Source organism: Ascaphus truei, chromosome 4 (assembly GCF_040206685.1).
Source record: "Ascaphus truei isolate aAscTru1 chromosome 4, aAscTru1.hap1, whole genome shotgun sequence".
In the NCBI taxonomy this organism is placed as follows: Eukaryota; Metazoa; Chordata; class Amphibia; order Anura; family Ascaphidae; genus Ascaphus; species Ascaphus truei.
The window spans coordinates 285,564,114-285,591,563 of NC_134486.1; the positions used below are offsets into that span (position 1 = coordinate 285,564,114).

A 27,450-nucleotide genomic window follows, 5' to 3' on the forward strand; every position below is an offset into this window, starting at 1 on the left:
AGAGCCAGGGGGGGGTGAGGGAGAGAGAGAGCGCAGGGGGGAAAGAGAGAGCAATGGGGGGGGGGAGAGAGAGAGCAATGGGGGAGGGAGAGCAATGGGGGGGGAGAGAGAGAGCAATGGGGGGAGAGAGAAAGAGAGCAATGGGGGGAGAGAGAGATATAGAGAGAAAGATATACACAGAAACACAGACAGCCCCTATACAGCCAATGACACACCCCCTCCCGTAGTAGCCACCCCCCCCCCCCCCCACCTGCTCTAAAAATGTTGCAGGACAGCGATCGCTTATGCTTGGTGAGCTGGTGACATCACCGCTCTCCAAGCATGAGCGAGCTCAGCGGCAGCGTGGACTCAGCCTAACATGCATTAACTAAGGTTAATGTTACACCACTAATGCAATTAATCCACTTTTACACCCATAACATTTGGCATTAGTTTTTTAAGCGATGGAATTGAGTTCAAGTCTAAATCATGCAGTATATATCACAGATTCACTACTATCTTTACGGTTATTGTTGGGAGATATGACTATGTTATTTAAGTCATTCAGTACTTACTGTAAGTTTGGCATTGCAAATCATCAAGTAGATGTATTTGTCCTGGAGAAGTGCTGATTTGTTGTAAATTGTAAGCCCACCCAGGGATTCATAAAATTACTCTTGAAATTCACAGAATCAGAAAAATACAAAATTGTATTAAAAATAGGGTTGCCAGCTGGCTTGTCCAAAAATACTGGACACAATGGTAAAAGAAGCGAGACCCCTCCCCCAGTACATATAACAAAATACTCCATGCCCCCCCAATACATATAATAAATACCTCCACCTCCCTAATACATATAAAAAATACCCCCCCGCAAAACATAAAAAAATAAACCCTCACTTCCCCAATACATATAAAAATATATCCCCCGTCCCACAATACATATAAAAAAATACACCCACACCTCAATACATATAAAAATATACCCACCCACCCCCTCCCAAAAATATAAAAAAATACCACAACCCGCCGATACATAGAAAAATATACCCCCTCCCCCAATACATATAAAAATTCGACTTACCTTGGGGATGGTGGGTCAGTGGCTTAGGGTGGGCCGGTTGCTGCGGGGGGGCAGTGGCTGCGGGATGGGGGTGTCAGTGGCTACGGGATGGTGGGGGGGGCGGTGGATACAGGTGGGCCGGTGGCTTGTGGGGGGTCGGTAGCTGCAGGATGGGGGGCTGGTGGCTTAGGGTGGGCCGGTGGCTGCGGGATGGGTGAGCGGTGGCTGCGGGATGATGTGGGGCGGTGGCTGTAGGGGGACGGGTGGTGGGTGGGGGAGTGTTGGCTGCCAAGGGGGGAAGGCGGCAGCAGGTCACAGTAATTATCGCCGGCCCCGGCTCTCCCCCGCAGCAGGCTTCTCCCTCACTGTCTGTCCCACGCCAAGGTGTCTGATGCTGACGTCACGTGCGCCGGTCCTCCCTATCACGCCAGCGCGCAACAGAAGCCCAGCCCAGCTGACTTCCGTCGGTGACGTCAGAGAGACCCGGCGCGCGTCAGCAGCAGACACCTCCGTGTGGGACAGACAGTGAGGGAGAAGCCTGCAGCGGGGGAGAGCCAGGGCCGGCGGCCACTGCTGTGACCGGCCCCGCCCCCCCCGCATCCACCCTGCGTTCGGAGAGAGGTAATACCGGACACATACAGGTCTGGTACTACCTTTCATTTTATACCAGATGCAGGGGCAAAATACCAGGCTGTCCGGTTCCAAACTGGACACCTGGCAACTCTAATTAAGTATGATCACTGAAGTTACATGTGCAAAAAAACCTATCAATAACATTAATATCTCTAAGGCATAGAAGGTGGAGAGTAATTAATCCATAGACAACAATTAACATGACTTTTTAGGTTAATATGTCATGTTTTGTACACAGCTAGGTACAATTAACACAGAGATGCTATTGGGTGTGTGACCAAGCAGGGGAGGAGAAAGCAGCATGGGAAGGACAGGGGATAGGCCAGGGGTGCACAAACTGTGGGGTGCAACATTTTCTGGGGGGGGACGCAGCGCTTAGAGGCCCCGCGTCTTCCCCACAACATTTTAATTAAAGGCCGGGGGAGCGCGTGAGGCCTCTGTATATCCCTGGTCTCCGGCGGCTTCTGCCGACGCATTACAATGGCAATACAACATCAAATTATGCCGCAACGTCAGAAAACAACACAGAAAAGGTACAGGGGGGAAGTGGCACGAACAAAGGGGAGAGCAGACAGGGAGGCGCAGATGAAAGTTTGCGCACCCTGAGTGTGCCTATGTGTCTCTGTTCTGGTGTGTGTGTGTTTGTTCTGTCCTGTTGTGTGTATGTGTGTATATTTGTTCTGTCCTGTTGTGTGTGTGTTTAATTGTTCTGTCCTGTTTGTTGTGTGTGTGTATGTGTGTGTATTTGTTCTGTCCTGGTGTGTGTGTGTGTGTGTGTGTGTGTGTGTGTGTGTGTGTGTGTGTGTGTGTGTGTGTGTGTGTATTTGTTCTGTCCTGTTGTGTGTGTGTGTGTGTATTTGTTCTGTCCTGTTGTGTGTGTGTGTGTATGTGCGTATGTGTGTGTATTTGTTCTGTCCTGTTGTGTGTGTGTATTTGTGTGTGTGTGTGTGTATTTGTTCTATCCTGTTGTGTGTGTATTTGTTCTATCCTGTTGTGTGTGTGTGTGTATTTGTTCTATCCTGTTGTGTGTGTATTTATTCTGTCCTGTTGTGTGTGTGTGTATTTGTTCTATCCTGTTGTGTGTGTATTTGTTCTGTTCTGTTGTGTGTGTATGTGTGTATTTGTTCTGTTCTGTTGTGTGTGTTTGTGTGTATTTGTTCTGTCCTGTTGTGTGTATGTGTATTTGTTCTATCCTGTTGTGAGTGTGTATTTGTTCTGTCTTGTTGGGTGTGCCTCCTGTGACTGTCTGTAGGGGTGCCTTATGCCGTGCTTAAAGTGCTGGCGACGGCGACGAGACTGATAACGCCACCCGCGAAAGCTGCAATTTGATTTTTACGAAGCTGCTGGCGACAAGGCCAGTGACGTCACTAAAGGGGGTGGGCAACGCAAATTGATTGATTTAGAGACAGTCACATGTTGCGACTCTCTAAAAATCAAATTTACCCGGCTTCCAAATTTTTAGTCGCGCCGTTGCGCTTACTATAAGCGCTTGCGATGGAGTCAATGGATTTGTTTTGGAGCGACGTCGTGTCGCCGTCGCAAGGCACTATGAGCACAGCCTTAGCAACTGAGCACTGTGATTAGGGTGGTGCCTTCGAGAGAAAAAAGGTTTAAAAACCACTGATGTACAGTAGATGAACTTTTAACAGATTTCCGTCTTGCATAAAGGTTGGCTACATTTTAGGTATAAAGTTAAGTTAATCCATCAAAATATAATGCTTTATTGTTACATTATTTCTAATATATTATTAGATAGTGTACAGTAGTGAATTTTGGATTAAATGTTTACCATGCCAGAGTGCAGGGAAAGCAGAGTAATTAGAAGAATTATGAACTTGTTATTTGTTGTATTTAAAAACCAAAGAGCTACCGAAGGCAATTACTTTTTATCCCTCTAATATCTACAGTAAAAAGCCTGGGGGGAAATAATTGACTTTGCTAATTTCACCACTGGCAATTATAATATAGCTTTGCTTTTCATTATGACTCTGGATATCCACAACTAATTGCCAGTCCCAAGAGTAGTACTGAGAGGAATGCATCGTAGAGACTTCAGTGCAAGACTGTAGTACAAAGCACAAGCTTGTTAGTAATACAATGCTAGAAAACAGGACTCGAACTCCCATAAAGCAGACAATAATGGATGGGAGAAACAACACTCATGTTATATTGATATTGTGGTGTGTTTGGCAAACAATCTTGCAAATAAAATATATAAAAATATAAACACTGAGCTAATAAATCTCACAGTTTTGAACACAGGACATCCTGTTTTGCTTTTTTGCACTTTCTGGACTGTATGCACCATTCTTTTACCCTTATTTCATTTTTTGTTTTGTAAGTGCCCTGGTTTTTTAATAAATAAATATAAATATATATATATATATATATACATATATATATATATATACATACACACATATATATATATATATATATATATATATATATATATATATACATACATATATATACATATATACTGTATACATATATATATATATATATATATATATACACATATACACATATACAAATATATATACACACATATATACATACATACACACACTGAAAATATTACTCACAGGTACAATCATTATAAAAAAATTAGTTTGAGCAAAAGTCGCTGAACATTCTGTTTTTTGTTTAATTTATTTCTCCTGAGGGGTCAGGTAATTCAGATTGAATAAATCAGAACATGTCACACACTCCTCATAGAGGTAAGAATAGGGGCCGGGGAGAGTAGCTCAGTGGTAATGTCACTGCATTTGAAGCAGGTGATCATGGTCTGAATCGCCTCTCCCTTTGTGATCTTGGATAAGTCACTCCATGTCACTGACACTTAGATTGTAAGCTCTTCAGGGCAGACACTCCTTGTGCCTGCAAATATTATGTACAGCGTATATATAGTAAACAAATATTATATATACACAGATATCTGTGGCATGCGCCGACACAAACAGTTTGGACAAGGTCTCTCTTACCCTTGTTGTAAAGATGTTTGATGCTGATAGGGATCAAAGATTTTTATATGACTAAATTCCTTTATTGAAACCCCATACAGGGCTGCCATTAATAGGTGAAACATTCCCAACAGACCGTGAATAAAAGATAAGGTTACATAGTTACATAGTAGATGAGGTTGAAAGAAAGACGTACTGTACGTCCATCAAGTTCAACCTGTGCTAAATTTAGACGACATGTACTTTATCCTATATCCGTACTTACAGTATATTCGATCCAGACGAAGGCAAACAAAAAACCCCAGTGAAATATCATACAATTATATCTCCTACGGTGAAAAATAATTTCCTTCCTGACACCAAGAATTGGCAAATCAGATGACTCCCTGGATCAACATCTTCCCATGTATACTTATTTGGTATATCCAACCTTTTTGTTCTAAAAAGATGTCCAATCTTTTTTTGAACATATTTATTGTATCTGCCATCACAGTCTAGATGGGTAATCAATTCCACATTTTAACTGCCCTTACTGTAAAGAACCCTTTCCTTTGTTGCTGGTGAAATCTCCTTTCCTCCAACCTTTACGGGTGACCCCATGTCGTTTGTACTGCCCTCGGGAAGAATAGTTCTTTTGAAAGCTCCTTGTACTGTCTCCAAATATATTTGTATATAGTTAACATCAGGGCTTGACAAACTACCCACAAAGCTACTCGCCCAACGAAAAAAGCTACTTACCACCTAGCCCAACCCTTAGCCCCGCCCCCACTTAAAAAAACCATTGAATAAATTCCTAATAAAAATTAATAACATTCGTTTTTTAAATACTTCGTTATTTGTTGTACTTCACACATCACCCTCTCCCCCTGCACCTCATACTCTCCCACCGCACCTAACACTGTCCCCCCGCACCTAACACTGTCCCCCCCCCTGCATCTCACCCTCTCACCCCCCGCATCTCGCTCTCTCCCCCCCAGCACCTCCCACATCACCCTCTCCCCCCTAGCACCTCACACATCACCCTCTCCCCCCCTGCACCTCACACATCATCCACTCCCCCCCGCACCTCACCCTCTCCCCCTCCCTTGCATCTCACATCCCCCCCTTGCATCTCACATCCCCCCCCTTGCATCTCAAGGTCATTAATAAACAAGTTAAAAAGCAGGGGTTCCAGTAACGATCCCTGAGTTACTCCACTCACAACTTTAGCCTAACCTGAAAAAGTTCAATTTATGACAACTCTTTGTTGTCTATCCTTCAACCAGTTTTCAATTCAGGTGCAAATATTTTTTCCGAGTCCAATTAGCTTTATTTTGTACACTAACCTCGTGTGGAACCGTATCAAAAGCCTTTGCAAAATCTAAGTAGACCACATCAACTGCATTACCCTGGTATAAATTCCTACTTATCTCCTCAAAGAAACTAATGAGGTTAGTTTGGCATGACCTATCCTTCATAAATCCATGCTGACTTTTACTAATAATTTTGTTTTCCATTAGGTATTCCTGAATATTACTCCGTATTAAACCTTCAAGTAGCTTCCCCACTATTGAAGTCAGGCTTACAGGTCTGTAATTCCAGGGTTATGATCTAGCTCCCTTTTTAAATATATGCACCACATCTGCTTTACGCCAATCTTGTGGTACTGAGCCTGTGGAAATGGAGTCCTTAAATATTAAATGTAATGGTTTGGCTATTACTGAACTTAACTCCTTAAGCACTCTTGGATGTATGCCAGCGGGGCCAGATGCCTTATTTACTTTAATTTTATCAAGCCGCCTATGAAATTCCTCAGTTAACCAATTGTTCATTAATATGGAGGTTGTGGCTTCCTCCTGCGGCACTATTATTGAAATTGATTCTTCCCTTGTAAACACAGAAACAAAGAATTTGGTTAATATCTCTGCTTTATCCTTATCTCCAATAATCTGCCTGTCCATCTCACACTGAAAGGGTCCTATATTTTCTTTTCTCATTTTTTTGTTATTAAGGTAAAGAACTTTTTAGGGTTGATCTTACTTTCTATTGCAATCCTTTTTTCATTATCCATTTTTGCTAATTTGATTGCCCTTTTGCAACTTTTATTACATTCCTTATAATTCTGATATGATGCCCTTCTGACTTAAAGTATCTAAATGCCTGCCCCTTCTTTTCCATTTCCTCCTGCCTGCGCAGTAGGTGCTGCGTCCAGGCGCACCTGTGCAGTAGGCGCTGTGGGGGGCGCCTGCATTGAAGGTGCAGTGGGGCGCGCCTGCGCAGTAGGTGCTGCGTCCGAGTGCACCTGCACAGAAGGCGGCAGCCGGGCGCGCCTGCACAGCAGCCGCCTGTGCAGCGCGCACACACCACACGTACAGGTGCAGCACACACAGGGACACAGAGACCCACACACACACAGAGACGCACACACACAGAGACGCACACACACACACAGAGACGCACACACACACAGAGACGCACACACACACAGAGACGCACACACACACACACACAGAGACGCGCACACACAGACACGCACACACACAGAGGCGCGCGCACACAGAGGCGCGCACACAGAGAAGCGCACAAACTGAGGCGCACACACACTGAGGCGCACACACACGCACACAAGGAATTCACAGTTACTATACATATACATGTAGACGTGCAAATAGGTAAAACCGGGCATGTGTGCCGCGTACGCACGTTCTAAGCCAAACTTCTTTGCATTTTGGCACTGAAATTCTGTTTTGATTTTTAATTAAAAACATCACCATCACAAATACAATTTCTGTGACAAAACACAAAGAAGTTTCACTTAAAATGCGCGTGCTCGGCACACAGTTTTTTTTTTAAATGGCAAGCAAATATGTTTTCCCCTTTGCATTTTTATTACGGTTATAAAAATAACAAAACAAGGAATGCTCCAAAGATAAAAAGTGATAAAAATGTGCATTGTTTAAAGATAGAAGATGACATATTTGTTGGTTCTTCGATAAGTAAAAGAATAAAAATGGAATACTGATAAAAATGGTGAAAAAGAGAGCTGTAAAGTGCAAAACAATTAAATTAATCTTCAAAATACCAGTAGTACATATTGTAACAAGAAAAAAACAAAAAAGTAAAAAAGCGCCGAATGGGTCGTTTAATTTGAATATGGGCACTGGAGCAAAATAAAAGGCAAAAAAAAAAAAAAAAAAAGTCATGTGACATGAACCAGTCCGGTGCAAATGAGTGTTTGGCTGACGAAGCCTTTTGGTGAAACGCGTAGGAGGAGGAGCAAATAGAGTGTTTGCTTGCTAAACAGTGCGTTTGAAGGAAGCGGCTAATACCACTCGCCGCGCTGTCTGTATGGTCACTGTTTACCATCAGGAGGTGGAGCGCTGAAAGACGGAGCCCAGAGACTACCGGGAAGGGTCTGTGCGTCACAGCCGGAAGTGACATCAGACCCGGACACCCGGAGGGCTGCGTGGTATCGCAAGTTACAGCACATCCATGCTGTGTGCACCGGAGCGGTTTCCGTGATCTGAGGGACAGCAGGACCGTCAAGGATCTGCAATATCCAAAGGGTGAGCTTTTCCAACATTGTCTCAACCCTGGGGTACCCCTCTTCACCAATACCTGCCCGGGCAGTGCACTATCTACAGGACTAAGACTATCTATCGGGTAACACCCGTTTTCAATCCTCTGGAGACTGATTAAGTGGTACCGCATATCCATTCCATTAGCACTATTTTTAAATCACTATTTATGTATTGATCTCACATTGTTGTCCTAGAGGGTTTTTTCCTGGGACTAGCTTATGCATTAAAGAATTTTAGTTTAATCACAACCCCCACTGTCTGCGCTTCTCACTTTTTTCTTTTTTGTTAGTACATATTGTAAAATTGATGAAAGCAGAGTCCAATTTCATTGGGGACAGTCGATGGTGGGTTCAAAAGTCGCTCCAGGATGGAGGAACAATCCGGTGCAGCTCTGTACTACAGTTTCCCAATCTTCCTCTTTAAAGTATAACTGGGTGCGCCCCCAATGGTGTAGAGAGTGTTAGTAAAGAAAATTGGTATAGAAACAGAAATGCACTCACATTTCAGTAAGTCCAGCATTGAAAGTGTTCATTCACGTTGTGCTGCCATGGAGGTTTCCAGAACCAGAACGCTGGGGTGTTCGGCATTACCACGTGTGCCTTCCGATTGGCCACTACCTTTTACACTCAACTGACGTCGGGCACTTTCCCTGATGAAGCAATTTTTACACCGCGAAACGCGTAAGGATTCAACAGCTAACTATAACCTTAGTCAGTTCCGTTGCAGACACATGGCCATTCAGAAGGCAAAGACTCAGATCCCTAGTTCTGCCGTCCTCCACGGCAGCGCAACTCGAGGGGACAGAAAACGTTGAATGTCTGCATTGCCATGGAGTTTACTGAAATGTGAGCTTACCACTGTTTGCATACCAATTTTGTTTCTACACTATTGCATGCGCTCTTATCTCCTTCCAGCTTCATTATGGCTAGGTTGGCTAAATAACCATTTGTCCACCAGGAAAGGTAGTTGCATAAGCGAACTAGACTGATAATTGCAGTATAAAACTTTAATAACAGTAAACCCTTTCATTAAAAAATACAGCCGCTGCTGATCTTGAACGGTTAAATATCTACATTTCTGGTTCACGTTTGCCTTGCAGCATCAGCAAACAAGATGTGAAATGATCTGATGGGCTTCTCCTAGGCCTAGACAACAGATTTCTCTACTAGTAACATTTCCTGTGCAATTACCATCTCAGCTGGTGGTCTCAGCTAGAGGGCAGGAGGAAACACAAAAATAAATAAACAAAGCAATTTCATTTCTTCACCCTCCCAACCAAATGTTTGAACCTGCATATGTAAAAGTGTTCCCACTGAATATATTAAAATACTAACAAGTGACTGTTATTAATCCCAGCTGAAACTTTCCGGTTGGAGTCCTATACTTAAGGGGAAAGTTTTGCTATGTAAAGGTTCCATGCTTTGGCCATTGCCTGCTTCTCTGGAGAAGGACTACTCATAGCAGTCTAAAGTTTTTCATTAACGAATTAAGGTTAAAAAAAAAAATCATAATCATTAGAGCCATTCATGAAATGTTAATGGCAACCCCATCACCTCTTCCCAAGAAGCCAAAGCGCAACAACCAAGAAAATCCCCGTTCGGTTGAAATATACTACTCTTTGCTAATGGCCATGGGCTATTGTGCAGCAGAGATACATTCCAAACACAATATACTGACACAAATGTCACTTGGCAGAGCAGGATAAGGTCTGTGTGTTGGGGTTACTTAAACCTATATATTCTCTAAGCCAGGGGTGTGCAAACTGGGGGGCGCGTGGCGGTTACAGAGGCCCCACGCTCTTCCCCAAAACATTTAAATGAAATGCCAGGTGACCACGCGAGCCCTATGTAAGTCACTTACCTTGATTCAGCTGGCTTCAGGCAATGCCACGGGGTCATGTGACGTGACATCACATACCCCATGGCGTCATTTGATGCGGGCACAAAGGTAGGGGGGGGGGCACAAGCACTGGGGGAGAGCAGGCAGGGGGGCGCAGCACCAAAAGTTTGTGCACCCCTGCTCTAAGCAGTAGATTTGGGAGAATCTTTACAGTGAAGCATGATTATTTAAAAGAGAGAGGAGTGGAATTTGTCATCTCCCTGCTTCTATATGGTATTGATAAAAATAGAGCGATCAGATAGCACAACCTTAATCAAAGAAAGACAGATGTGTCAGCTACAGTAATGGTGCAATGAGAATTAAAAGGGACCCTAATTACCTTTAAAAGTTATAACAAAACACAATTAGGCAAAAAAAGCATCAAGTCAGGAAAAGACAAATAAAAGAAAGATTTTTACTCGTGGACGACTAGGGACAAGTGAGCATGGGGCGCCAAACATGTATGCATCACTAAACACAATGTATCATAGACGTGAATTACAGGCACAGTCAATATGCAGCAAAGAATGTGTACATCAGTACATAGTAATTACTGTAGTACACAAAGTATCAGGGAAAACCAATAGCAAATTAAAATGAACAAATAATACTATATACACACACTGAACTGGTTTGGTGTTCCCTGTACCTCTGTGTGCACCTCTTTCTCTGTTAAGTATACTTTCTCATATTTTTGATACGCATTGTTGTGTTTTTGTGAACCCAGCATTTTTATAGATAAAAGCAAACTCCTTGCAGTCCAGAGTGAGGGGTGGAGCCCCCTGATCCTGACTAGCTGTAAGCGGCGCAGCTGTTGGAGGAGTTAGCGAGGCTTCCCCCGTTTTGTTAAATCATGACACGGTGTAATATGTCATGTGTTGTTGTTCATCTGAGGTTGTATTTACCTAATTTTAAGGAACAGATGACTGTTATTATGTCCTGATATGTAAAACCATGGAATTCAAAGAGGGTGTACTTTCTGTTTCACATGACTATATATATATATATATATATATATATATATATATATATATATATATATATATATGTGATTTGTCGACCACTGTATGTATATATATATATATATATATACAGTGGTTGACAAATCACCAAAAAATCTATTCGCCACACAAAAAAATCTACTCGCCACCTAGTATCAAACGTGTGCTGCTTGGGCCAATAGGAGCTCGCCACGATGTTAAATCCACTCGCTCGGGGCGAGCAAATGTATAGGTTTGTCGAACACTGTATATATATATATATATATATATATATATATATATATATATATATATATATATATATATATATATATATATATATATACATACCATAATACTGAGTTAAGTTATGGTGAGTAAAAAAAGTGACAAAAACCCTCCACAGGAAAGTAAATATGCAAATACAACTGTATGCTCATCTGCATGTCTTAGGCAGGTCTGCAACCCCGCCTTTCCCCATTATCACCCAGCATACAGCACTTCCACTGCAGCAAGGGATTCTGGCTGTGCTCAAAGCTGTGACCATGCAGCAAGCTTAAGCCTATAGGGAACCATGTTAAAAATGGTTTTTGAGGCAAAAAGTGACACTGTGTGCTCATTTGCATGTCATTTCCCAGAATCCCTTGCTGCAGTGGAAGTGCTGTATGCTGGGTGATAATGGGGAAAGGCGGGGTTGCAGACCTGCCTAAGACATGCAGATGAGCATACAGTTGTATTTGCATATATATATATATATATATATATATTTATATATATATATATATATACATATACATATACATATATATATACATACAGTGGTCGACAAATCACCAAAAAAGCTACTCGCCACCTAGTACACGTGTGCTGCTTGGGCCAATAGGAGCTCGCCACGATGTTAAATCCACTCGCCCGGGGCGTGCAAATGTATAGATTTGTCGAGCACTGTATATATATATATATATATATATATATATATATATATATATACACAGACCTTTTGTAATGTAAACCTATTGGGTCATCTTAAAACAGCACATATCATTTCAGTGAAGCATATCAAAAATATAACTCTATGGTATATACTCTGTGAACAACATTGCTTCATCTTTTATAAGGTAAGGAGCGATGCGTTGTGTAGGCCAGTGGCAGGATGTTCTATATGTCTCTAGTGATTCCGCACCATTGATCTTGATTTAGGGCGGCTTTTTGGGCTTTGGCTACTGTGAAGTGGAGTGGTTTGAGATATTGCGCCACCTGATTCGACCACGTTTTCTTTGGAGCATTTTGGTCCACTTTCCAGCCTATGGGTCGTGTGGTGTTCAGGCACTGGTGTGGTAATCTGGTGATGTCCATATGGCAGACGTGGCCAAACCACCTAAGTCTTTGTCGCTTAATGTACTGGTCGATTGTGGATTGCTTTTGACAGGCTAACCGTACATCTTCATTTTTCCATCGGTCTCGTAGCGTAATATGGAGTATGTTACGTAGACATCTTATTTGGAATCGTTCGAGTAGGTTCATATCGCTTTTGAGTAGTGTCCATGTTTCTGAGCCATACAGTAAAATTGTGCGTATTGAGTTGTTAAAAAGTCGCATTTTTGTTACATTTGTCACGTCCTGTTGGTTCCACAACATAACTCTCATGGCTGTAATACCATAGAAACATAGGAGTTGACTGTAGATAATAACCACTTGTCTCACCTAACCTATTCATTTTCATACATGTGACATTTACATTTACCAAAACATGCAGATCATCAAGTAAAATAAGAGACTGTATTAAATAAATACTGAAAGAACCAATATAATAGTCTATTTTGAGTGTCCATGTTGCAGTAAAATATTGATTAGTTCTAAATAAAAACAATGTGTTTTCTCTTCTGGAGCATGGGAATGGTATATCTTGTCATTTCCTGCTTTATGAATGTTTACAACAGTCTAAGGGCAACAGACTAAAGCACAGTGTTTACCTTTGTGTTCTGCAAATGAGCTAGCGCTGTGCAAGCATTTGCCAAAAGGAAGTCTCCACCCAGAATAGCCATTTTATTTCCAAACTGCATGTCCTTAATGGGACCATCACACGTCTTCAGCTCTCCGATGTTCACAATCCCACGATGCACTAGGAAAGCAGTGTGGATCAGTTCTGTAATTTCAGCCAAATTCCTCTGGCTTTAAAAAAAAAAAATATATAGAAAATGTTAGGGACATCAATTTACATTTGATTATTAACACTAAAGTACACCAAGATATTATTGTGCATATTCTAAATCACAGTATTTACACAACATATTTTGCACGTCACCCCTATGTTTTATTAGGCAATTAAAAACCATTTAAAAATAAAGATAACTTGAATGGTACTTGGAAATTCTACAATTAAAATGTTCAGTAAAACATTAGTTTGGTGAGCTCACCCAATACGAAGTAATGTCAATTGTGTCTATAAGAGGAAAAGTAAAAAAATAACAGCACATATCCATTTAGATTGCCAACTTTCTTACTTAATGCTGTAAAAAAAAGCTAAAAATACATATATAATTAACCGTTTCTTATCTCCTAATTGTATTCAAGAGTAAGAAGGTTTGGGATTTAGATGGATGTGTGTTGATATTTTTTTTACTTTTGTTAAATGTTAGTTATAGCAAGTCTACTTGATAATTAAAAATGACATTTATTTTATGAATACAAATGTAATAACATGTAATCCTGTGTAAATGAAATACATTTCACAATACACTTGTTGATTGCAAGTGAAACACATTTCCAAATCGACAGCACAATCAGCCAAAAAAACCTAAACAGACTCCAAAATGTATATTGTTTTCTAGAATAAGGATCAATCCCATCCGAAATGTGAAATTGTGCTCCCCACCGATTTATCCAAAAAGAAATTGTGCTCACCACGATGTATTTTAAAGTGCTCTCCCCTTGAACCACCGTACATAAAACTACTATCAGGGATGTGTAGTATGCTCTAGGCATAACTTTTCAGCTTTCCTTCCGTATCCATTAACATTCCCAAGGTAAATCAAATTGCACCAACATCCAAAGCAGCATAAGAGAAATTCAGAGATCCTGTAAGGTCTCTCAATTGGGGAGAATAAACGATGTGCATTACACCGAAAGTGAGGCCCAGGTTACAAACTTGTGAACTGCTCATAAATCATCTCTGTGATACTGAATATATCTAGGAAAAGGCATGTAAAACTGTATCTTCTTCATCTAAATACAAGCACGCGCAGTCACAGACTTAAAAATAAATAAAAAGTGCACGGTAAAGTACAATTACACTGTCAGGGAGTTCATAGTGCCTATGTGCTTGTTCTGTAGCCCTCAAATTTGGCCTTTATCATTATTGCAGAAGGCATCCGGGACCGAATTCGTGCCAGCTTGCAGTTTCTTTACAAGTTTTTGTAAAATATAATGCTTTTCGTGAAACCTTTTACAGTTAGGTCCGGAAATAATTGGACACTTACACAGTTTTTATAATTTTGGCTCTGTACACCACCACAATGGATTTGAAATTAAACAACTGAGATGCAATAGAAGTGCAGACTTTAAGCTTTAATTCAAGGGGTTGAACAAAAATATCGTATGAAACGTTTAGGAATTGCAACCATTTTCATACACAGTCCCCTTATTTCAGGGGCTCAAATGTAATTGGACAAATTAACACAATCATAAATAAAATGTTCATTATTAATACTTTGTTGAGAATCCTTTGCAGGCAATGACTGCTTGAAGTCTGGAACGCATGGACATCACCAAACGCTGGGTTTCCTCCTTTGTGATGCTTTGCCAGGCCTTTACTGCAGCTGTCTTCAGTTGTTGTTTGTTCGTGGGTCTTTCTGCCTTAAGTTTTGTCTTCAGCAAGTGAAATGCATGCTTGATCGGGTTGAGATCAGGTGATTGACTCGGCCATTGCAGAATATTCCACTTCTTTGCCTTAAAAACTCCTGGGTTGCTTTCGCTATATGTTTTGGGTCATTGTCCATCTGTAAAGTGAAGTGCCGTCCAATCAACTTCACTGAATTTGGCTGAATCTGAGCAGACAATATATCCCTATACACTTCAGAATTCATCCGGCTGCTTCTGTCTTCCGTCACATCATCAATAAACACTAGTGACCCAGTGCCATTGTAAGCCATGCATGCCCATGCCATCACACTGCCTCCACCGTGTTTTACAGATGATGGATCATGAGCCATTCCAAGCCTTCTCCATCATTTTCTTCCCATCATTCTGGTACAGGTTGATCTTAATTTCATCTGTCCAAAGAATGCTGTCCCAGAACTGGGCTGGCTTTTTTAGATATTGTTTGACAAAGTCTAATCTGGCCTTCCTATTCTTAAGGCTTATGAATGGTTTGCACCTTGTGGTGAACCCTCTGTATTTGCTCTCGTCAAGTCTTCTCTTTATGGTAGACTTGGATAATGATGTGCGCTACTAAATAAAACTATGTAAAGTGTAAAACAATTAGCCACACATTGGACAATATACCTCTGTGATAAATAAAAAATAACAACCTCTACTGGGTGAAGAAGGCGTCTGCTGCTGCTAGTATTAGAGTGGCTCAGCACCCCTATAGAATAGTGAGACACAAGAAAAAACAGCACACAACGCATATTGTGAAGTAAGTTCAATAAAAATGTTGTATTAGGTAAGGTAATATATCTGCGTACATCAGAATAAAACAAACAGGCATATCATGTACTGTGACATGTGTTACCAGGCACCGAACTCCGAAGGCAGCAGAATCAATCTCACACACGGCATCGTCAGGTGGTAATCAGCTGGAACCTCGAAGCGTGTTCTCTGAAGGTAAGTAGCTGCTCTCAGTGTGCTCACTATTGGATAATGATATGCCTACCTCCTGGAGAGTGTTCTTCACTTGGCTGGATGTTGTGAAGGGGTTTTTCTTTACCATGGAAAGGATCCTACGATCATCCACCACTGTTGTCTTCTGTGGACGTCCAGGCCTTTTTGTGTTGCAGAGCTCACCAGTGCGTTCTTTTTTTCTCAGAATGTACCAAACGGTTGATTTGGCCACTCCTAATGTTCCTGCTATCTCTCTGGTGGGTTTTGTTTTTTTTTGCAGCCTAAGGATGCCCTGTTTCACTTACATTGAGAGCTCCTTTGACCGCATGTTGTGGGTTCACAGCAACAGCTTCCAAATGCGAATGCCACACCTGGACTCAACTCCAGACCTTTTACCTGCTTAATTGATGATGAAATAACGAAGGAATAGCCCACACCTGTCCATGAAACAGCTTTTGAGTCAATTGATCAATTACTTTTGGTCCCCTGAAAAAGAGGGGGCTACATATAAAAGAGATGTAATTCCTAAACCCGTTCTCCAATTTGGATGTGAATACCCTCAAATTAAAGCTGATAGAGTGCACTTTAATCCCATATTCATTATTTTACTGTAACTTGAATTTATTTTGGTACACAGCCGAATTAACAAAACTTGTATCAGTGTCCAATTATTTCTGGACCTAACTGTATATTTTTTTCCCCTCAATAAATCAGTTCTGTAGTAGTAGTAGTAGATAATTGCGACTGTTTTTTATTTTATATATTTTTTTTAAATTGTTATTCAACTCAATTACATGTATTAGTTTTAAAGCGCCCTTTTATTTCTCTAGCAGGTTTTAGCCAGACTGGGAGGTCTGGCCGCATCCAAATCGCCACCGGTGCTCCGCCGCCAGGACAACTCGCGGTTGCCTCGCTGCCGGTCACCTCGCCACCACCCGACATTTTTAAATGTCCTCTGACTCATCTTCCTAGCCATTCCGCCCACATTTATTCGGATCTCCCCAGCAGCCGCAGGGCACATCGGGAAATATACAAATCTATCCTGGCTGGGCTCACACACGGGCGTTCTCACAAATGCTGGGGAGCGACGGCGGATGGGGAGATCCAAATCACAAATGCTGGGGAGCGGCGGCGGATGGGGAGATCCAAATCACAAATGCTGGGGAGCGGCGGCGGATGGGGAGATCCAAATCACAAATGCTGGGGAGCGGCGGCGGATGGGGAGATCCAAATCACAAATGCTGGGGAGCGGCGGCGGATGGGGAGATGTGCCCTGCGCCCATGGAGATCCTCAGAGGAAATTTCAAAATAGCAGATGACGGCGAGGTGACAGGCGGCAAGTTCTCCTAGAGCTGGAGCACTGGTGGCGATTTGGTCGTGGCCAACTGGCCAAACGTACTAGACCAAAATTTAACCCACCTCCCAAGCAGTGCAAGATCTTTGCAACACTTTCCTGTTTGTGAGCATTTGTTGCCAATGTTCCCAGCAGTTTGAGCTGTAAATTGTAACCCACAGAATGTTACCTTAGTAATATAAGGATAAATAGTAGCTGCTGAGTTACACCGACTGAAGCAGCCATTACAGTATGTTAGGCACACAATCAGAATTTTTACAGATTTATAACAGGAGCACCAAACGATTGCCAGGTTAGGTAAGAAAGTAGAATTATATATTGTAACATGCTTTACATATACAAATAAGAAAAAAAAAGGAGGGGAAAAAAGAGGGGGAAAGTCGTGTTGCTGCTTTAAGCCGCATATATAACCAAAAATGTGCTCTACACAGATGACTCCATGCACGGTCAAGCGCTGTGTTTCACAAGGACATTAGGCTGCACAAGATACACTACATACTGTTGTCTTAAATCCCTAATTATTTTACTGTGCCCTATAACAATTGCGTGTGATGACTAACTCTCAGGGCAGGAAAACAAGAGCAGCCACTCATTTCTTGATTAAAACAGCGTGCCTCTGTGTGTAATAAGTACTGGGGCCTCTGGGACGTGTTCTGTACAAGCCATAAACTACTCACCGAGGTGCCTTATTCCACTTATGCAAGACAATAAAATGTCATTAACATACTTAACACTGAGTTAAGACATTCACAAAACTTTTAAATGTCTTATTTGCACGAATGATAGAATTCATACAAAAATGACTACTGTGATAATATTACAGAGAATAGCCTGTGCCACTGTACCTGAGGCACACATCAGGTGAAATCATGCTTCTCATAATATTGAATGATGTTGATAAATGATTCATATTTTTAGAAGCATGATACGTATACTGCACCGACACACTTTATTCGAGCAAATACCCAGTATGTACCTGGCAGATACCTGGAATGAGCCGCTCCTCACCTCTGACAAGCCCCGTTGCGTTTGCCTTCCCAGCCTGGGTTCATGCCTGGCTGACGGGCGGCTGATCTGTTAAATGATAATGATTAGGATTTAATAGGCTGCAATGCTTCGCGTGTCTACCAGATGGCATAAATTCATGAATTGTAATGCAGTATATATATATATACTGTGCAGTATTGCAGCCAGCGGGAATAAAATGCTTCAATCCCTGCCTGAAAATACCTCAATGCACTCGGGCAGAAAACAGTCACAAACCTCAATACACCCGGGTATACCCGAATTCGTGGGACTAGCCGAGCTCGAATAAAGTGTGTCGCCAGTGTATATGTATGTTTAACCATATGTATTAAAGTAATTAGCCATAGTGATAGCAGGTGCATTTCAGCCCTGTATTTAGTCTGCTCAGGAAATCCATATGCATATTGTCTTTACTACTACTAGCATAGAAACAACGTCATTTATTTATTTTTGAAAGAATGCCGAGAAATGTATCTGAACTCTGTCTCTTAGGCCGAGTTCAGGGTGGATGCTGCGCTTTCGTGCGCGCGCACTTTCTTCGCAATTTCAGGTTGTTCGGTGGGAGTTTTCCAACTGAAAACTCCACCGGCGGCAAAGTACAGCGTTGACGCTGAGACTTTTTGCCGCTACAACCCAAAATGATTTTTGGGGCTGCAGTCGCGTCACGTGAGCGGGTTCAGCGAACCAGCTCCGTGACACGTTCGCCACGCCTCCGCCACGCCACCCGCAAACCAACTCCTGCAGCCAAGGCACAGATCGCTTGGCTGCAGGAGCGCGCGGGGGAGGCGCGCACGGAAGCTCACGGCCGCAGCACCCACCCTGAACTCGGCCTTACTTGTGAAATGTAACATTTTACTATTGCACAAATGCATTTGATTGAATATTTTGCTGTTGTACCTCAATGGCCCTTTGCGATACTGACTGTATTTACCATGCTATGTAACAGGAAATGTGTTTGAAGCTTTTCCTCTGCCTACTCCCATACTCCCAATTGGAAACAATCATTGGAATTGAAGGGAAATTAAAAAGCTGGATCTTGCAGAACTTTAATTATAGCATATTAATAACTTTACCATTTTAGGCCCTGAAACCTAGATGCGTACAGCAGGACAATTACTTGCATAGCATGTATATTAAAATGCTTTTATTTGGGGCTCTTAACTTATTAAGTAAATGGTTGTGCAATAATGATAAAGTTGCAGTGATCAGGACTGAGAAACAACCTCGTTTTAAAAGATGTTGACAGGACGGGCATTTTTAAAGTTCAGAGAAATATTATTTTTACCTCTGTAAAACGCCCAGAATGTTAGACGTGTCTAAGAACAGAAGTAAGAGGGGAGATACGTTCTAGGCTGCACTGTAAGACAATAAGGCTTGTTATATAGTGTGCGGCCATGCGTGCGCGTCCCGCATGCTTTTTGTGTGTATGCTGTGAGCTGAGAAGGTACTGTGTGTTTGTGTATGTATGTGTATGTATATAATTTATTATTTATTTAAAAAAAAAACACATTGGTAAAAAATACAATATTTATTAACAGTGTGCAGACACACACCTACATACATACATACATATGTATGCATACACATACACATATACCGTGGTCGACAAATCACCCAAAAATCTACTCGCCTAACAAAAAATCTACTCGCCACCTAGTCCCGCCCCCAACCCCGCCATAGTCCCGCCCCCAACCCCGCCCTAGTCCCGCCCCCAACCCGCTTTAAAAAAATAAAATAAAATATATTTAATAAATTCCTAGTAAGAACAACATTAGTTTTTGACATAAGTTTATTTATTGTATTACATTATACTACAATTAGATATGTGGGGGCCATTGGGGATATGCGGGGGCCTGCGGGGGTAAGCGGGGGCCATTGGGAGGTATGCGGGGGCCATTGGGAGGTATGTGGGGGCCATTGGGAGGTATGCGGGGGCCTGCGGAGGCACTCTCTGGCTGCTACGGGGAGGAGAAACGTGCTCAGAGAGCCGGAGGCGGGGTAAGCTCCTGCAGCAACATGAACGCGCCTCCGGCTTTTTTATTTTTTTTTCCTCCAGCGCGAGCAGGGAAAAATTTAAAAAAAAAAAACACGTGTTCTGCTTGGGCCAATAGGAGCTTGCTACGGTGTTAAATCCACTCGCCCGGGGCGTGCAGATGTATAGGTTTGTCGAACACTGCACATACAGTATATATATACATATGTTTCAGCGCCGGTAGCGGCGCGAAATCATTCTATTCCCCGTCTTCCCCGCTGTCGGCCGGATGCACGCTCACTGCTGTGCGCGTCCCTTGTATAGAAGGGCTGACTAACCTCAGCCAATTATAAGTGCCGCACGCGCGCACGGTGTAGCGCACGCAGCCACTATACAACAGCCCTTATATGATCAGGTACACTCTACCCAGAGTCCCTGTTAAAAAGGGGCATTCCCCCCTCCCTTTGATATGCAAATGAAATCATGTATCTGGGATCCCTATGTGCATGCTTCTCTCCAGGTGTGAAATATAGTTTAATAGTATGGAACTAGGCATAATAAAAGAAAGATGAGGGAAAAGTCATTCAGTGAAATAGAAGTAACTCATGCAGGTGTTGGGATGCTCACCGAGTAAGACATTAGTTTGTTTTTAAATATTGAAACTCAAACGGTGCAATAAATATCAGCATAAATCAGAAAAGTGTAGCTAGCAAGAATTTATGCTGAATAGATCCTATTGTGAATAAAACGTAAACTAAATCTAACAACTCATAATATCAACAATTTATAATCATTTAACTCCAGTAAAAAAAAAAAAAAAAAAAAAAAACACCCAGTGGTTGTCTTATGGATAACATGGGGGCACTTAATTTTTAAGTGATGAGTTATGAGTAGTTGTGAATTCTCAATATAAATGCATATCCCTTAATAGAGCAATTAATCAAGAAAGTACTGCATTAGCAGGATTACTTAGTCAGTACAAACTACTGTAGTTGCTAAAACACTGACTTCAGCTACTAAGTGGCTATGAATGGAGCAAGGTCATTTAATCAAACTTAGGTGTTTATTATTTCACACAGTAAATATGGATTGGCGAGTCTCAGAACTGAGCCCAACTTTGCCATAGAATCACAAATGACAGCAGCATTATAAACAAATGGCTACAAATGTTATTTGTGATGTAACCAGATTGCGGGATTCAGGTCCCCCAAAGTACAGCTACAGTTTGAATTAAATCTCGGTTGTTTCAATTCTGTCAATGAGATTCAAGTTAACTTAGCATAAGTTTTTCTTATGGATTTCCTTATTTTCCTGTGATTTAAGACCCAACTTGAAGAGATAAACCTGGCTGCCATTCCACTACGCCCCATAAGGTGTCTTCCAGCTCTGGAAGGCACTGCTTAGTAAATATGGGCCTAAATGCCTAATATCAGATGAGGTTTCCCATAAGGATGAGAGGGCAGGATCTTTAAACTGTTACAATATCAGACAGTAACAAAGAGGCTATTCTTCAGCATTCTATTGTTTGGTTTTAAAAGCGTGCAGCTTGGCATCAACACAAAACTCATGTTGTTGGTTGTGGAAGAGAAGGACATCCAGGGATCCTTACGCTTTCACCCAGCGTTAAAGAGGGAGACCAATGTAACTGCCTATATTTAGAAAGCTTTGTTCGCACTGCCCTTACCCTTTTGCTGGTGAAATGCCCACAGCCCAAGGCTCCAGGATCATGTGATCACTTAGAGTAGCAATCCAATCGTCGCGCCTCACCCTGACGACAGGAATGCGGTGACGGAGCTGTAATCAGCTTCTGCTGCCCTACGTGTATGTGCCAATCATTGCGCTGTTCCCAGAAGATGAGACACGTACTGTAAAGGTTAACAGTACATCCCACCACCACGATCAATATGAACCTAACCATAAATGAGTGACTAACTATCAGTACCATTAGTAAAAAAAATCTTACAAAATTCTCATTTTATTTTCCAGGATTATCACTATGTCAGTGCCCCACTGCAGTTGCTATTCTGTCTTCCGGAAACCCGCAGCTTGGTTCATCCTAATGGTTTATTGGCTCTACCTACGAAGTGAGGACAGTGACATCATCAGGCTGAAATGAAGGGTTCTTCTGAATAGAATGAGTACGTCAGCATTAGGTGATAACTTTTTTTATATGGACCAACAATTGCTATTATAAGACAAACTTTTGAGATCTTCTGATTACAATAGATCTTGTTATTCTATCCCACGTAGCATGGATGTCTAGACTCTTTCTCCCTGGGTTAGATAAAAGAAGCTCTGGTATGGTCTGCAACAGGTAATGGAAATAAATGTATTTACTTATTTTTAGAGTGTAAGGGATTGCACTTTTGAGTGGCCTTACCTGTGTCTAGAGATAATTCGTGTCTACTTATAGTTGGGCTTGAAAAAAAATGTTCACACTTCTCTTCTTTACACTTTCCCTTATATTGTTATACTAAAGCCTTCTTCTAAAATACACGTTTTCCAATCCTCTGGTATTTTGTAAGTATATTCCTCTTCTATGCTGTAAAATGTGCCTTCTCCTTTGTTTACTAGCATAGCAGTGAAGTGCTCATTAATAAAAACCCCTGTCTTTGTCACAAATACTGGACCGGGGAGAGGCTGCTATATGTCCAAGTTTATTTTAGCGTTAAACTGATGTTACACAACATGACATCCAATCCAAAAAAAAAAAACAAGTCAAACAACCTTCTGAAAGAAAATGAACTCCAATATATGGGGGTTCGTCTTGTGCAACAACACTTCACATCACAAGCAACACTCATTTTACTAATGCACCCAAGTACGAACCGATCACCCATTCTGCAATTGTAATATCTAATACAACAGTGAGGCTGAAAACATCAACACTGCCTATACTTGCTTCTCACATAGCGGCGACTCTATGTGCTTACTATATATATCAGCTCAGCAGCTACCTCTAATACAGTATTGTTCCGTCTTCCACTCTACCACTTGACCACTTCATCCCATTCCCTTTCATTACATCCGACATCTCACTCGGAGTCTTGCACCTATACTTTAAAGCCACTTTCCAAGGAAATATTTGCAAAGCCCTTCTCTCCGTGACCATAAATGTCCGACCCTTTGAAGTGGCTCAGAGTCTAAACGGTGTATGGAGTCGTAAGCCCCCTCAAGCCCTTCCTGCTCATAAGCAAAGAGCATCAAGCATTAGCCGAGGCAGGAAACTACTCTGGTCAAGCAACCGGAATTGGCCAAGAAGGAAATGCAGCGTTTTGCCATAACTTTAGGGATTCAGCTGGACAAATGACTTGTTGGGGTTCAAGTTCAACATAATTCACACTCGTACTCAAGATTATCAATTTGCCAAACAAACACATCACCCCAATGCACAGGTCTTAACTTATTTTAAGGTATGATTTAATTTACCAGGGGGAAAAAAGTCAAAGAAATTGTGACTTATTAATGTTGCATAATGTTATATTTGGAAAATCAGCCAGTAATTGCAACTCACTGTGGAGACAACATTGTAAAGTAGATGCAAGGATGTTCGACATACTGATTTGTATAAATCTCCAACACAGTGATTACATTATATAAAAGTAGCAATTTCAATCCCCCTAAAAAAATTATTTTTATTCTTTATTTGTTATTTTTCACACATTAGAACTCAATGTATAATGCTCAGTTTGATTTCCCTATATTCCACAACAACAAAAACACGTTTGGCAATTTGTACCTTAATACAGTAATAATAATTTGGATAAAAGCTTTACTTTTTAGAACATAGAAAGCAAATGATGTGGCAGAGCTTCAAATCTATTAAGGTCTTTTGAAACCACATCCCTTTTTTGCAATATGTAAGTCATTTTAACCAGATATTAAAAGAGTTATGGTGGATAAAAAAAAAAACAAATAAAAATACCACTTGTTGTACATTTGCATGTCTCAGACAGGTCTGGAACCCTGTCTTTCCCCATTATCTCTTAGCAAACAATGCTTCCAATGCAGCCTGGGATTCTGGGTAATGACATGCAAATGAGCACAGTGCGTCACTCTGTACTTCTTATCCTCTTTAACATGGACCCCTATAAACTTATGCCTACCGCATTACACAGCTTTTCAGCACAGCCTGGGTAAAAAGAGGTGCATAGCCAGTAAACCTGTTTTGATCTTTTGGGTCTCAGTGGAAGTGCAGTGGAAGCAGTGTATGCCAAGCGATAATGGGGAAAAACAGGATTGCAGACCTGTCTGACATACGAATGTCCTCACAAGTAGTTTTACAACATCAACTCCAACTTTTCATCGTTTAGCTAATCCTTTGCAAATAATAGTCCTCAGAGTGCCATACTTCCAAAGTATCTTCAAGAGGGATTTATATAACTGCAGGCAGGGATTAGCAAAATAGCTCTATTTCTGCTCAAATTAACTACAGCAGGAGGTACGAGGCGACACCATCCCATTTTTATAGGACACATCATATATAGGATTTGCATTTTAGGCATCCACTTGCGAGCACCACTGTAGGTAAGGGGCTGCTGTGACTGGCACTTAAGATGTGGTGTATATGGGACTACGTACAGACAATATATCTATAATGTTTCTTCTATATGGCACTGCCATTGTCAGTATGGTTGTTGCCTACCCACAGATTAGAGGTCCACCCAGTGCAGATTTGTAAATTGGTCTTTTGGTCTGTAAACTGTGTGCTCATTTGCATGCCAGTTCCCAGAATCCCTAGCTGCAGTGGAAGCGCTGTATGCTAGGAGATAATGGTAAAAGGCACGGGTGCAGACCTGTCTGAGACATGTTAATGTGCGCACAAGTGATATTTTTATTGGCTGTACATTGATCTTGAATATTTAAAAGCCTGCACCAGACAATGCTGTCTTTAAGAGGGCTATTCAAAATATCAGGTGAATAATGTACTTATCGTGCTTTTGGCTTCCTTAGAAAGATTAAATCACCCTTACGGTAACAGTTTTACTTATTTGTATGCTGTATATGCTTAGCATTTTCATGGGAGCAAGGGTTCATGCATATCAGCCTATTTGACTTATGATGGCTCCATAATTACCTTGCAAACAAGGAACACATCTTGGAGGTCTGACAGTCTTATCAAAGGGCAGTAGGAAAAAGTACACGTTCTACAAAGCAATTAACAAAAAAATGTGAACGTTTACAAATGTATTTAGAATGACTTTAATACAGCATGTTTATTATCTAGGTTCTCAGTCAACTACATGGCACTGTGAAATTGATCCTAGCAGGGACTGCGCCTTTCCATTTTTTTTTAGTATTACATATAAAGGAAGCTTCAACAGCTCAGATTTTGTCATCTCCAAAAATTATGTAAAAAAAATAAAAAATTCTCGGATTGGGTGAACCTGCTGAGCAATCTGAAATCGGTTACTATCCCTGATCCGTCGCGTCCCTGTTGGATTTTCCGGGACTGTGGACGCATTGATCGGAAAGGCCTCCCATTCATCTGCCCTGTCGTCGCCCAGACTATAAACTGCCAGCGGGGATCATCTGTGGTGTGTGTGGAGACGGTGTTCGCACGGTGTTGCGGTAACCCATGTCATATGTTACATGAAATTTTTTAAAGAACTGCCATTTTGTACGTGTGATACTCACCTTTTCTACCAGTATGCAATATATGTTTTTAAATTCTACACTCCGAGAGTCGTGCGCTAGTCCTTTTTCTGGTTCTTTTAGCTTTTCGAGATGCCGAGCCATCTCATTTGAATAGCAGCAGACTCTCTCTAAATGAAACCTTGAGATAAGGTGTATAGTATATGTCCCTTATTTTGATGCCCGGTTTTCCAACCAGAACTTCACTGATACCCTATGTATTAATCAGTCTAAATCACTTGGTTTGTGTCAGCACAGACACTTATATTTTTGTTCACATCTTATATTATATGTTCACTTTTCATTTTATTAGAAGCATAGAACTGAATCAGATGCAGACTGCTTTATTATGCACTTACTGCAATCCACGAGGTATGGCATCTCACAAATAAAACATCATGTGCATCATTCATTACAAATACCAAACACACAGCAGTGGTGCTAAATTTTGCAGAAGCAAAATCATAGCAGGATGCTTCACTCTGGGTTAGTAACAAATATTGGTGATAAGGTTACAGCATGGATATTACGTTATTGGGGCATTGTTACATTTAGTTTACCACTATAAGAAAGGATGGGTGGCCGGGAAGTAATTTATTTCAGGTATTGTAATGAAAAAGCAGTAGTTCATTTACTCTAGCTAATTAAACTGTGAAAATACACAGTTTGCAAAATCTAAAAACAAATTCTAAGGACAAAACATATATGGCATCCTGATATGCGCGTTGTCATTGGCACGGCATCCTTTAGAGAGGGTCTCCATCTCAGTTTCGTACATCAGATGGACAGCTGATGAACATTAAAAAGACTTGCTCTGGGCAGATGAAGACGGGTTACCAGTCATGAATACCAATGAGAACCCCTCTGCTCTAGCATTAGGCTCAGATTGTGTTCTCTGTGGTGCAGATACCAGTACAAATGGGAGTCCCTGGTGCTAAGCATTGAAAGGAGCAGCTAATTCAGGTGATGGCTCATTTCCTCAGTTGAAGGCAAACATCAATATCCAGAGGAGATCAGCTTCACCTCCATGGCCCAGCTATTCAGGCAGAACTGCGACTGTCCCATTACTTCACTTAATAAGCTTTTAATGAACGGATAGAAAATGCCATCATTGATACTAGAAGATCGCCACAAAGTAAGGTAAAAAGACAAATACATGTACAGGTAGATAGCTTTGAACTAACATTTGCACAGGATAGCTTTCCTCGGAGTCAGAAAGAAGATGCTGCATTTATTCCATTCAAGTGGTAGACATAACCCATGCTCCAGTTTCAGAGATACTGTCAAAATGTGCATTTGAATCAGGGAGCTTTCAGAGTTATATAAAGCATGTGAAAGCAGCAATATAAACATTCTTGGGGTAGCACAGACCTAAAAGGGGAAGTTTTTGAGCAGAAGGGCTATGTGCAATGATTACAATCTTAGAATTCTGCGATGGGTACTATCCTCAGGATGCTATATGTACAGAACCATTCAGAGACCAATGATCAGTTCAGCCCTGCAGTTGAATAAAAATTGTGTGGTTGATTCCAATATTATTTGGGAGAATTGCTCTCGCTGTTGTCTAATGAAAAAACAGACAAT

General features: G+C 41.4%; 1 protein-coding gene across 4 annotated transcripts in view; it reads right to left on the reverse strand.

Moving 5' to 3' along the window:
• The window catches only part of PDSS2 (decaprenyl diphosphate synthase subunit 2), a 202,436-nt gene that overhangs the window by 58,290 nt on the left and 116,696 nt on the right, over positions 1-27,450 (reverse strand). For all 4 annotated transcript variants that reach the window (XM_075597559.1, XM_075597558.1, XM_075597556.1 and 1 more), the window contains one exon: positions 13,033-13,231. In XM_075597559.1, the coding sequence (XP_075453674.1) occupies positions 13,033-13,231 (199 nt within the window). The remainder of the gene's footprint in view (positions 1-13,032; positions 13,232-27,450) is intronic.